At 27.7% G+C, this 14,435-nt stretch overlaps 1 protein-coding gene across 1 annotated transcript in view; it reads left to right on the top strand.

Moving 5' to 3' along the window:
* The window catches only part of LOC107439010 (serine/threonine-protein kinase Tor), a 100,623-nt gene that overhangs the window by 17,634 nt on the left and 68,554 nt on the right, over positions 1–14,435 (top strand). The window contains exons 9-16 of the mRNA XM_016051467.2: positions 612–791; positions 2,260–2,385; positions 3,956–4,119; positions 6,110–6,193; positions 6,947–7,065; positions 9,760–9,853; positions 10,970–11,175; positions 12,102–12,224. Of these exons, the coding sequence (XP_015906953.1) occupies positions 612–791; positions 2,260–2,385; positions 3,956–4,119; positions 6,110–6,193; positions 6,947–7,065; positions 9,760–9,853; positions 10,970–11,175; positions 12,102–12,224 (1,096 nt within the window). The remainder of the gene's footprint in view (positions 1–611; positions 792–2,259; positions 2,386–3,955; positions 4,120–6,109; positions 6,194–6,946; positions 7,066–9,759; positions 9,854–10,969; positions 11,176–12,101; positions 12,225–14,435) is intronic.

Below are 14,435 nucleotides of genomic sequence, written 5' to 3'. Positions count from 1 at the left end.
GGCAATCTAGTATTAATTCTGTGTAAGAATTATTTCTGATAGGGAAATTTATTTTGCATAACTTTCTTAATTAATTTATAATTTAGTATTATCCACTTTCACTCATATAGTATATATTTCTTTTTTAATCCTTTTTAATATTTTTCATTTTAATATTTTTTCCTTCTATGTTGTTGCTTACTTCTAATTATATTGTTATTATAATATTATTATAACTTTTTTTTTAAAGAATGTTAAGTTTTTATTTTAATGGAGATCCATTAAAAATATGATATCAGCTTTTGCTGTAATTTTAATTCCAGAACACTTAGCAAAATTTTGTTTTTGTTCATAATAATTTGTGATATAGCCCTGCTATATATTTAGTATCCTGTTTTACACTTTGTATGTAAAAAATGCCCTAAGTTGATTATCTGATATTTTATTCCGAAATTTTTAGTTTTATAATAATTTGTTTATGGAATAAATACCAAAATGAAATCATGATGATCATTAATAATGTTAAATTTGAATTTTCTTTGTGATTAATCTGGATGAGAATTTGAAATTTAGTTAGAAAACTAATTTAGACAACTAAGATGCATTGTTAGAATGATTCTTTGTATTTTTAGCTATTTGAATGAAACAATGATACATTTGTTATCCTGCTTGCGCCGTGAGAGGGAGAGATACAATGCGTTCAATGCTGTGGGTCTTTTAGCTGTAGCTGTTAAGTTGCATATCAACCCTTTTATTCCAAAGATTATGGAGGTTATTCGATCTTCATTGCCTTCTAAAGACGTGGTTATTAGGTAAACTTATGTTTTTATCAGATTAATATTTGCAGGAATGTTTTTTTTTTAATTTCAAATACATTTGTACAGATTTTTTCTGTTTTATCCGATTAATATCTTTTGAACTATTTCCCAAGAATGCTAAATATTTAAACCAATGTTTTACTTTTTTTTTTTTTTTTTTTTTTTTTTTTTTTTTTTTTGCTATGCCCATCCTAAACTTTTCTAAAACACTTGTGTCCCCCTAACATATGCGTAATTTTTAGCATTCAAAAATTGACCTTTGACCAACATTCGATTGACAAAAATTTGACCCACATTCAAAAATTGACAGGTTCACTAAAGAAACTTGTTGACTGTTATTTATCAAGCAAACGCTGAAAAAATGCATAAATTTAAATCATAAACAAAACCCTCTCCTTTTTTCTGTTAGAAAAAAAAGAAGAAAAAAAAATAAATGATGCTTTTTTAAACATTTTTATTTATTTTTTTTAAAAAATTTCAGCTGCAGAAAATTAACAACGTCCTGATAACCATACAAAACAAACATCCTAATTTAACCATCAATTTGCCTTGATCTATTTAACTGTTATTATAAAGCAGTTGAATACACATACAGTATCCAACAAACAATTATGCAAAAAAAAAACTCACTTTCAGTTCTTGATATCTTTTCAAATTTTTTAACATATTTTACTTTGCTTAGTGAGCATAAATAACATAAGACACTGTACTATAATAATTGTTTAGGCATCAAGATGTGGTGGTATCAGGAAAGGAAACGTGTGAAATCTTATTATAAATTTTTATTTATTCTACAAAATTAAATACAACAAATTATTTTTCTTAAATTTTTATATAAAAGGAGCAATATAAAATCTAATATTAAATTAAGTTGTGTTAAATAAATTGTGAGGATAGTAGTTGTCGGCAATGTCAACCTTCATATATAGAAAAGGTACCCCAACATAGAATCGAGTTAACATGTCTTATATACTAATGTATTGGAATTGTATTTTTGCAGTGGTAGACACACTACAGTACTCCCCCACCAAAATTATAGCTGGTATTGAATTCAATTGATACTTAGTATATATCTACCACTACAAAAATACAGTTCCAATTCCCTAGCATGTAAGATATGTTAACTCGATTCTATATTGGAGTAACATTTCCTTGATGAAGGTTGACATTGTCGATAACTGCTATCCCCACAAAATGATAGTGTTTAATGACAATTGCTTGAAAACTTACCTTTTGTTCTAGCATTACATTTATCAGATAAAAAAAGCTTTTAAGATAAAACTGGATATTTTTTTCTACATTAAGAAGAAAGTTTTAAAAATAATTTTCATTGTTTTAGTGTCTGACAAGTTTATGCATCATAATATTCTGTTTTATTAACATATTTAAAAATTGTGTAGTGTCATTTTAATAATAATAAAGAATATGAAAATATATGTATTCTTTATTTTTTCTACTGCAGAAAGAAACCACCTCCCATAGAACCAGCGGTTTTTACTTGTATCAGTATGCTAGCTAGAGCTGTTGGACACAACATTATGTCTGACATTAAAGAACTGTTAGAACCTATGATGGCTACTGGTTTAAGGTAAGTACCATATTTTAAAATAATAAATCATTACTCGTTATAAGAATTTTGAACCAGGATAGAAAGTTTCTTCCATAGGAGGAAAAACAGACCTGCAAGAAACAGGTTTCTTTCAACCTGCATAGAAGAAATAGAAAAAAATTATTTTTTAAAAAAAGTTATCAAATATTGAAATAATGTTTCAAACAGTTTATAGTTGCCGTGAAGTTTAAATAATGTAATATTAATTTTTGAGTTATTTAATATATCGTTTTTAGATAAGTAAAAGCTATTAACAAATTGGTAGAAAGTATAAATTTAATGAATTTCTTAAGAAACTATATTAGTAGTTCTTCAATATTTTAAATGAATGAGTTTAAAATGTAATTTTATAATTATGAGAATTTTTAAAATATAATTAAGTTTTATTAATAGTTATACTAAATTAACAAATTGCATACTAGATCTTTACACTAGTACTAATCACACACTAAATTCACAATTACAAATAGTTTTATAATCAAACGCTATTAAGTGTGACTACTCAAATTGACTTTTTAATAATATGATTATCGATTTTAAAATTTTGAAAAATTTTGAATTAAATGAAAATTATTTTTCCTTTAAAGAATGATGTGAAAATTTGTTGATGTTCTAGTAGTATCTTAAATTTAATTAGTTTAAATTTAATTTGTTTATAATATTGCAAAATAGTTATTTTTAGTTTTTTCAATTCTGTCCAGTTTCTTTTTTCCTGATTAGTTTCTTCTATTATGTCAAGATTCTTTTTCTGATTAGTTTCTTTTTTATACTGTTCAGTTTCTTTTGTTTTTCCAGTGTTCTGGAAAGAATAAATTTCATTCAATCAAAATCCTAACCCTGATTTTGAAATGCCCAATTGAAATTTTCTGAAAATGAGCTAATGTTGATATTTTATTTCTGTCATGTATTTCTTAGTTGCTTGGCCTAGAGCAAAATTATATCTTACGCTCTGCTGCAAGACTTGTTAACTGCAAATGTTCTGCACTTATTGCAAAAGACGAACTTTTACTAAATTATTAAACATTAGGTAAAATTATAACATATTAGGTAAATTATTTTTCTTTTTTTCTTTCTAGTTTTGTTTCTGCAAACAAACCCAAAAGTTGCACAAAAGGAACAGTTGATTAGTTGAATTTTAAATTAAGTATAAATGTCTGCATGACATATTTTTTATTCTGCAAGATGTGTTTGCGTGATATATTTTTTACTTAATTTGTTAACTTTAAATATGATTGTTTCAATTTTTTCGAGTGCTCCTCACACTATTGTATTGATATATTTTGCTTTTGCTACATTAATACAATATTAGAAAGCACTCTTTTTTATGGATATAATGGTGTGAGTTGACGAAGAGAGTATATCTTTTCATTTTTTTTGTTTTTCAATTTTTTAATACATGTTTTTTTTAAAATTTTTTTTTTAAAAAATATTTTATTTCGATAATTTTTCCTCTTCTCTTTTCATTAATCTTTATTATTTTCTATGTTTCCTCTATATTTTTAGCTTATATTAATAATTATAATATATTTAGCATAAATGTATTTTGCAGCCCATCGTTGACTGCCTCTTTGCGTGAATTGGCCACTGAGATACCACAATTGAAGAAGGATATTCAAGAGGGTCTTTTGAAGATGTTATCTGTCGTTCTGATGAGGAGAACCTTGAGACACCCAGGAATGCCAAAACATTTAAGTAGTCTACCCCCTTCTTCGAGTAAGCATTTTTTTCTGCATAGCCCAGTATTTCTTCATGTGATAGAATTTCCAGATTTTTTTTTTCTCTTTATAAAGTGCAAAATATTTTTGTCTGAAGCAATTAATCACTTTTAAAAATGTAAAATTTAATATACATTGTTAATTTGTACGAAGTTTCTACGTGAGGAAATGAACATAAAATTGAAAACTCTGGTTTTAGTTTTATGGTCTATCTCCTACATATTAATAGACATAAAATTACAAAAAAAAAAAAAATAATAATAATAATATTAATAATTAACTGCATAAAATTAAAAGCACTGAACTTTAAACTCGTTTTTCTTAATTGTTTTCTAAGATTTAACTGTCATTTGAATAAAAGTAGACTTTCAGAAGTCACATATTTTTAAAGAAGATAACTAGTAAAATTTTTCTTGGATGTATTCTGACACATGATTGGGAAACAGCTTAAAATAAGTTATATTTTTTTGACCCATCTAAAGTTAACAAGATTCTTGAAATTTTGGTTTAAGAATTAAAAAAAGAAAGAAAGTAGTTCAGATTATTGTTCACTAGCAAGTTTTAAATAAATAAAATGTTATTAATCTGAAACAGAATCGCGTTTTATTATTTTCATAAGCAGAAGTTCGAAGCCATTTTGAAGTTTTCTTTTAATGGTTAAATTTAAACAGTTGTAAACAATTTAAACATTTAGACTTAAAATTTAAATCTGTTCTTTACTATCTTTTATTTGTTTTTTAATTTTATCTTTTATTATGTACCTTTTATTACTTATCTTTTACCTTTATCTTACAATTCGAATCTCTTCTTCTCTTTCTTTACTTTCTTGTATCTGTTTTTTAATTGTATCTTTTATTACTTATCTTACAATACAAATCTCTTCTTCTCTTTGTTTACTTTCTCATTTTGTATAATATGTATTTATATTGGGAATTTGTATCTTTTATCATTTCTTTCAATATAGTTGAGATAACAAAACCTTTGTCATGTAAAAATATTAGAACAAATTTCTTACATTATTACTGTCTTTGGCCATGGCCAGAAGTTTTTCAAAATGGTGAATAAAACTAGAAATCAAAGAATGTTTTTTTTTTAAAAAAAAGGTCATAATTTAAAACAGAAAAGATGGTTTTTAGAGCAAGCAGGAGAAATAGTTATTAGTACACCAACGAAGAGAAAACAAATTAAAATTAACTGCACTATTTTTTTAGGAGAAGAAAAAATATGTAAAAGAGATACAAGAATGTGAAAAAAATATTTCTATGTGTAGGTGTCTACCACTACAAAATTACAATTCCAATTCGCTAGTATATAAGACAAGTTAACTCAATTCTATGGTGGTATCTTGTCATAGATGAAGGTTGACGTTGATAACTACTCGCTATCCCCACATATGCATATAAACAATTTAATATATATATTAATGAGTTATTTCTGCTAATCTTCCCTCTAAAATTTTTCTCCCAACATGCCTGGTGACAATAATTCTTAGTTATCCCAAAGATTGTTAATTGAATATTATAAAAGAATAAAAAATTTTTGCGGGTTATTGTATATAACTACTCATGCCTATATCAAAGCAGTTCTTGTAAAAAGTTTGTATAAACAATAAATGGAACATTGTTTTATGCATTCTAAGGAATTTTAACAAAAAAATCTACAGTACCAATCCAGCAGGCAGTCAAAGAAAAGGCAGACCAAATTTGAGTTGGCTTTGAAAAAGGTCTGTTGGTATTGTGGACAAAAAACTAGAACAATTTGCTGGTAGAAAAGCTTTTGCTGCTAGAAAACCAATTTCTTAAGGCCAAGGCCCACTCCTATTTGTTGAGTCAATGAAAAAGAAGTTTATAAAGATCATCTGTTTTAGCTACAGAAAATTAATTCTTGAGTTTTTATTGACTTTTATTTCTAATTATTCTAATATTGTAGTTTTAATTTAGTGTTGTTCTTGGTAAGTGTTTCATTTATTTATTCGACTAACATTTCAGGCCTTCACCAGAGCTTGCTAGAAGTGAATGATGCTGCAAGCCTAACATTAGCTTTAAAAACTCTTGGCAGCTTTGATTTTCAAGGTAACGTCAAAATTACTTTTTCCATAAAACTTTTATTCATCACATTTTATTTATCATGTGAAGTTTGTAAAATTGGTGCTTGGGGAACATGAAATATTTAATACAAACTAAAAAAAAAATTATGCGAAATCCAGATATTTTCAAATGCTTCATCTTTAATTGCAAGAAAATAAGTACTTATTTAATAATGAATAAATGTGAAAATTTTTATTTCCTAAGTAATTGTTTTTAAATCATGCACCAATCCCAAATTTTAAAATGAAACTTACATACCTAATATACAAACTTAAAATAAAACTTAAAAATGTGGGTTATTAGAAGTTAGCAATTTTTTTTTTAATTTTAAAAGTGCATCTGTTTTTTCTTAAATCAATAAAATGTGATCATTCTTGACTAACAGCAACTGTCTATGTGAAAATTTAACAAAAAATAATGCTTACGAACTGTGGAAGACATATTCGAAGCAGTCCTGATTTGCATGTTCACAGTGGCTCTACAAGCGCCAAACTTATACACTAAGTGTGAAATTTGAATAGACATCTTTTAGTTGTATAAGCAAGCCTACCAAATTTAATTAATCTAGCACAACTCCTTTTTAGTGTTAGGATTTTTTTTCTCCTTTAGTGTATTAACTTGTTTGACAAATTGCAAAATTCAAATAACTATGAAGAAGTTTTAAAAATATCTTTTATTAAAAATTAAGAGCTTTCATATTTTAGTAGTAAAAGTTTGTCTCTTTTGAATGTGTTACAGGACGTCCTCTAATGCTCTTTGTTCGCTACTGTGCTGAGAACTACCTATCTAGTGAAAATAAAGAGATACGATTGGAAGCTGTTCGTACCTGTTGCAAGCTTTTATCTCCTGCTGTAGATGTAAGTATGAAGTGAAACATTTATTACTGTTTCATTAAGGAACCTAGTCTTTCAAAGCTGGGTGACTGCTTTAAACTGAGAAACATAACTTATTGATGTGCTCTGTGGCAGAATTGCAGCGACATTGTCGCATAACCTTAGAGTTTTTACAGAAAGATTTTTCATTTAGGAAAGGGAAAATTTTGATTTTCCTTTCAGCACAATTTTTTGAAAAATGTTTTTTCTTTTTTTTTCTGCAGAATTTTTTTCTCCCAAAGATGTCTTCTTGCCCATCAGGGAATAAAGAAATAATCATGATTTTTCCATTCTTATTTGAGATTTAAAATAAAATAAATAATAATCGGTAAATCTTCAGCTAGAATTTCAAATTAATAATTTAAAATAAAAAATTCAGAAATCGCAAAAGTTTAAAAGATAATTCGCTCTAGAAATGATGTTCTGTCTTTCATTTTTTTTTTCCTTTAAGGAACACCATATATTTATACTTATTTGTATCTTTATTTTTATTGAAGAGATACACTTATTTGTGTATCTTTTTTAAATAGTCCTACTCGCGTGATTTGGGATCTTTATTTTGGGAGTTACTGCACGGATTTTATGATTTTTAATTTATGTACAAATTTTAATTTATTTACAAATTTTAATTTGTGTAATGGTTTACAAAATTCAAAAGAATAAATAATTAGTGTATTTTTCCGCCTACACAATGCAAGAATATCTCCTATAATATTAGAATTAGAAAAATATCAATTTTACAATTAAAAATTATTATATATTTTTATTCTATACTTTCTTCTGTAAAAACAACATTATTGTTACTTTAAATTAGTAATTGTTATAATTAAAAGTATCTTAAAGCAAAATATATTAGTGATAGGGAAGTTTGTCGCAGAAAGCCTGAAAAACATTTTGCCACAGGGCTTATGTGTAGAATGACAGATTTGGGGTTCTGTCAACACAGTCACTACATTCTTTGATCTTATTATTTATTTTTTGGAGTTCCGTTCTATCGATCACTTTAAAATTTTTGGCATTGTAATATATTTAAGTTCAGTTTTATCTGTTGCTACATAATCTTTGGCTTTCTATTTTTGGATATTCTGTCCTCATCACCATTTCATGATCTTAGGCATTATTTTGAATTTTCAAGGCTCTATCCTCGATATTGCACAATTTTTGGCGTTCTTTTGTATGTCCTGTCCTCACTATCGCTGCAAAACTTTTATTAATGTTGTATCTATTTGCAGTTATGTCTTCATTGTGGTTACAAGGGTACGTGTTAGTCAGTTTTATGATACTGACCACGGCTTTGTGAAAAGCTTCATCAACAGATATACTACAGTGTTTTCACTACAGCGCGAGAACGCGAGAATCTCGCATATTTTTTTCCTTTCTCGCATTAAAAAATGATTACTGCGAGAAATTCGCGCATTCTATAAATCAATTTCAACATTCACGAATTTCTCGCATTTTGGTAATAACTTCGAATTACGCCATTTAGAATAAAATCCGTTTATCTTTTCTTCCTGGATCTTTCATTATTTTCAACATCTGCCCCATTATCTAGCTTCCCTATTTACCAGTATTGTTCAGAACCTCTTCGAACAACAGAACACAACCATGGAACCCCTTTCAGAATACATTTCTCTGCAACCACGCGTTTACCGTAGGTAAAGTTTCTTCATGTAAGACGTTCAAAATTTTTATGCACTTATGTAAGATGGACAAATACCTTGCAAAGGCAAAATCTTCTATGATGATGCACCAAAAATATTCAATGCTTTAAAAAATAGAAGACGTTAACAATGTATTATAATTAAAGAAATGATTTTTTTTTCAAGAGTTTTTGTTTTTTTAGAAATCTCACTTAACTTTTTGAAATCTCACCCTGTTTTTGAGAAAGGGTGAGATATTCTCACCCATTTTTTTTCTATGATGAAAACACTGTACTAGTATCAAGAAAGAGGTGTGTTTGTGGATGTATTAACGATATTTCAGGGCGCATAGCGTTTTTAAAAAGTCCTTAAAGGTGCTTATTTTTTATTTAAGTTTGTTAAAAGCCCTTAAAGTTCTTTTTTTATTTGCAGATTGTAAAAAGCGCTTAATTTTCTATCTTTCAAAAAGATATTTTTTCTTTGCTGTGTCGATTGTCGTTCTAATTTACAAAAAACTGCATGATTTTCTCAATTTTCTCTGCAATAGTTATCAGAAACTAGTTATTTTTATCATGATTATGTAAAGGTTTTAAAAATGTTTTTGAATTTTATTGGTTTTATGTTAATAAAGTAAGAACTTTAAACGATAGAAAAAAATAATTTTTATTATTGCACAGATCCTAATTATAATTATAATTTTTTTTTTTGGGAAGTAATTAAAAATATTTTTGAGTGCTTAAAAAAAACTTAAAAGATGCTTATTTTTTCTTGAAAAAGATGACTATAGATCTTCAAAAATTGCATTTTCTTATATGTATTTATAAGCTGTTCTGTTAAGAGAAGTACTCAAGTATTTTTTGTTTCACATTAAAGAAATATGAGTTAGTAGTTTTTGCTTGTTATGAAATACGTAAGTTTTATACAATGTCTGCCTTAGTTTATGTACTATTAAATTTCAAATTTTCTATAATCTAAAATAATTATGATTTATAAAATGTAGTTGTTCTTTTTGATCCTGATACATTCAGTACATTTTCAGAGCATGAAAGCTAGTGGAAGGTACAGCTCCTCTCTTACAGCAACTGTCCAAGAAGTGTTGGCAAAGTTACTCATGGTCGGAGTTACAGATTCTGGTAAGTATTTTTAATGAATCTTATAAACGGTTGAGCCGTGATGGCTAAGGGGATAGTGTTCACCTTCCAATGAGGTAAACCGGGTTCGAATCCCAGCATCGGCTGGTTGATACCAATTCTGCATCTGTCTTGCACCAATCACAGTGCTGATGCAAAATATCCTCAGTGGTAGAAGGATTATGGGTTAGAGTCCCCTTGTCTTCAGGCTAACTGTGGGAGGTTTTTGTGGTTTTCTCTCCATGTAATGCAAATGCGGGTGAGTTCCGTCAAAAAGTCCACCACGAAGGCAAATTTCTCCCAATGCTTGATCCAGGAGTTTCCTTGTCTTCTGGCTTGGGTTCAATATTACAAGGCTACAGAGTTGAACATTAGTAAACCCAAAAAAATTTGTCGACTGTGCAATGACGGTTATGATATTATAAACAGTTATTTTCTAAAATAATGTTATAAAAATCAAAACAAATAAACTGTATATGAATCAAAATTATTGGTTATAATATTATAAACGGTTATTTTCTAAAATAACATAAATCAAAATTAAATGATAGCATAGCTTAAAAGGAGTGATTGTGTTCCGACTATAGCTCGGAATTTTGGTATAAACACACTGGGGTTTAAACACTAAGAGAAGAGCATGTAATTTTTCTGCTAATTGGCAGAATTCTTCGTATGTCAAGGCCATTGATTTGCGTGAATCAAAAACTTGTTTTGCAAAATTTTTGAGGAGTACCACAAATCTAAATTTTAAATTTTGAAATTTATGCAATATTCCATTAACATGACATTTATTATTTCTATTGTCATTATCCCCTTTTTTTTCTACTCAAATTCTCGTTCACACACAGCTTTAAAAAGTTATAGAAATGTACATCTTTACTTTAATTAAGACATGATTCATGATTTTTGTTCCAAACTTTTTCAAAGAGGAGATTATTTTTTATAAATTATGGCATTTTGAAAATAGGTAAATAATTTTAGAGAATTCTTTAAAATGATTTTAATTATAATGATAGAAGCAAGTTTTGTTTTAAGAAAAATTATTATAAATATTATAAATATAAAACAATTATAGATTATTATTATACATAATTATAATTTATGTATTCTTTTCTGCAGACATGAATGTTAGATACTCAGTGTTAGCCTCACTGGATGACAAATTTGACAGCTACTTGGCACAGGCTGATAATTTGAATGCTCTGTTCATTGCCCTGAATGATGAGATGTTTGAAATAAGGGAGCTGGCCCTCTGTACTGTTGGTCGCTTAAGTGCTGCTAATCCTGCATATATTATGCCTTCTCTGAGAAAAGTTCTCATTCAAGTAATTGTTTTTGCAACCATCATCTTTTATTTATTTATTTTTTTGGTTGTATGATTTTTGAGCAAGGTCTTGAACAACTAAACAAAGAAACCGAATAGAAAGGAGAAAAGAAAGGAAATTTTATCAATCTGGAAAAATCAGGGGAATTTAATGAAAATATCAGAAAGATTAAGAAATTTGAAGTAGTTTGTATTTCAAGAACCTAAGTAAGTTTCTTTTTCTAAGTAAGTTAACTTTTTTTTTCCTTCAAAAATGTGGTACAAATTCTGAAAGTTAATTTCTTCTGCTTGATTTTGACTTCATTTTATCATTAAATGCTCATCTACTACAAGTCCTATTTTCTCTTCATCAATGCATTTATTTAAAATTTTTAAAAACAGAGATGATAAGAATAAGAAGCAACATACAAATCACTATGCTTTCTTCTTCTTTTTCCCTTCTTGTCAGAATGTGTTGTGTCAAGTTCAAGTTGAATGGCTGACTTGTTAAAAACATATAAAATTCTCATTTATTCTGTGTCTGGTTTCGTCATTTTTCGTACTAAAATCATCATCTCAACTCCATTTTGTGTTATTTTTTTACTTTGAAAATCAAGTAAAAGTCAATATTGCCTTTTAAAAAATTTTAATTTGCTCATCGTAACCATAAACTTAAGATCTTTATTGTTATCAGTCATCACAATCTCGAACCTATACCTTCAAATAAAATAGTTTGATATTTCATTTTGATTATATAAGTAAATTTGTTAAGACTGTACATAAACGATAAGACCTTTTATAAATAAACTTGTTAAACAATTAAAAATAAAATTTTATTTGTTAGTTTCTTCATAAACAATCTTTAAAAAAAATACAAGTATTTAATTTAAGTTTTTTTTTGTTGATAAATAGATGAGGCATTAATGTTACCTCTATGATTTATTTCAGATCTTAACAGAATTGGAACATTCGGGTATCGGTCGTAACAAAGAACAAAGTGCCAAGATGTTGGGACATTTAGGTGCCAATGCCCCAAGACTAATCCGACCCTATATGGAACCTGTTTTAAATGTAAGTGTTTTTAATAATCCTTCGATTCTATTCTTTTTTTATTAACAAAGTAAAAAAAAATATATATACAGTGAAACCTCCGTTAAGCGGACATTCGTGGGACCAAAAAATTTGTCCGTTTATGAGAGTTGTCCGTTTACGGGAAGGGTACCCTAATAACGAAATTTAACACCGTAAATTGTTTTTAGAATATTCTCAAAAATGTAGAAACAATTAAATAATATCTACAAGGATACTGTAAATATCTACAAGAATATTTATTTAAACAATAAGAAAGATAAAAAAGAATATATAAAGAAGTTTGAAATAAATACATAATTCTGGATGTAGCTACAGATAAATAAATATAATTTTCCTATTAGCATAGATACTCAAGTTAAACATATGATACCAAATAGGAGCGTACTGTCCTCAGTCCGTTTCAATTATTAAGTTCACATCCCCTTACACCTACTTATCATTTGATAGGGAACATGGTTAATACCTTCTTGGAAAATAAACCTCCTATGATTCACAGAAAAAAAAGTAATGCATACCTGTAAGTCATGAGGACCTATGGAGATGATTATTCACAATTGATCAGCTATCAAGTGTCTGAATAAATGTTTCATTTATATAAACACCTCAAAGATTATACTTCTGTTCTTTTTTTTTTACCCCAGTTGTGTTAAATACAGTCTTCAAATTGATAAGAAAATTAAAGAAATTTTCAATGGGGAAGAAGCATTGAGAGAAGTCATTTCAACTTGAGGGGTCTCATAACCTGTGTGGTCCAGATGAAAAGATCAAAAGATGCCGATGTCAGAATTATTTCAGGAGTGCAGTACCATTTTCTCTCCTTTCTTTACAAAGATAAGGCAAGGTGACAGGAGAAAGATTGATTTTTCGGTGGTGAAATAGCTTAACAATATTTTTAGTTATGGATAAGGCAAAAAGTTTTATTTACATGCTTTAAAAATGGTGAAAAATTTGAATTTTTTTAGCTTGCAATTTATTTAGAAAAAGTAGTGTCCGGCTTGTAGAGATTAAAAACAACCTTTCAGGACCAAAATGACTGTCCGCGTCCGGTTACGGGAGTGTCCGCTTTGCAGAGAATGTACGTAATGGTTTATTCATAGAAGATTCCCGGGGAATTAAAAATATGTCCGTATTGAGAGGCGTCCGTTTTGCAGGAGGGTCCATAACAGGAGGTTTCACTGTATATATATATAAATATTTTAGATAAGAGTGTATAGGTAGAAATGTAGGTGACTAATTTTGGAACTGATTAATTGTCTTAATTTGGAACAATAACTTTCTATTTTAATGCTTCCATTTGTTAGTAATGTGCGCAAATTATATTAAAACCGTCTTTTAATTAAAATAAATTAAGATTATAAAGTTAAAATTAGTAATATATTCATTAAAATTCTAGAGCCATTTTTCGCATCACTGAAAAGACGTTTGTTTCCATTACATACCTCCTATACGCAAAATGATCTTAATTGTTTTTTAAAATCATTCTTTTAATTTTTTTTATATCGCAGATTTTTGCTCTTTTCTCTTCTATTTTTGAATCTCACGTTTGTTACAATGATCAGTTCTAGCATCACATAATTATAAATTAAAATACCATATTACTTTATTGTCTCTTTTTTTTTTTAAATTATTGTGTTTGATTAAATGTGTACACTTTTTTTTTTTTTAATTTGTAAACCTGTGTTTTCCCTAATCATTTTTAGATCGGCCATATCTGCTCTTTGATCCTTATAAATGCACCCTCTTTGCCTTTTTTTTTTTGTGGTTAAAATAACCTGCTTTTTTACTCTTAGTCCATTTAATTAAATAAATAAGTCACTGTTTAAATAATTCCACGCAGATAAAATTATCTATGTTTATGGGTTTAATTCTGATTATACTTTGTTGGGATTATTCTCAACTGGTTAAATTTTTATAAGTTTCTCTTTTTTTCAGGGAGTATATTAGTAAATTTTTTAAGTGAATTTAAATTCTAAAATTATTTTTTAAACCATCCTTTTTTTTTTTACGTGTCCTTTTTTATTCCTACGGAGGACTCTGGTAAACTAATGTAATTTAGCTAAGCCATATAACCACTGCTGTTGCAATTTCTAGTATTCTTTTTAAAAAAATTATGATCTATTTTTTAAAAAAAGTATGTTTGTCCATTTTCAGTAAGGAATTGATATTTTTTTTAAATATTTGCTAAGTTAG

The sequence above is a fragment of the Parasteatoda tepidariorum genome, chromosome 10, assembly GCF_043381705.1.
Source record: "Parasteatoda tepidariorum isolate YZ-2023 chromosome 10, CAS_Ptep_4.0, whole genome shotgun sequence".
Lineage (NCBI taxonomy): Eukaryota > Metazoa > Arthropoda > Arachnida > Araneae > Theridiidae > Parasteatoda > Parasteatoda tepidariorum.
The sequence above is the reverse complement of the archived record's forward strand: the minus strand, read 5'-3'. Positions and strand labels throughout refer to the sequence as shown.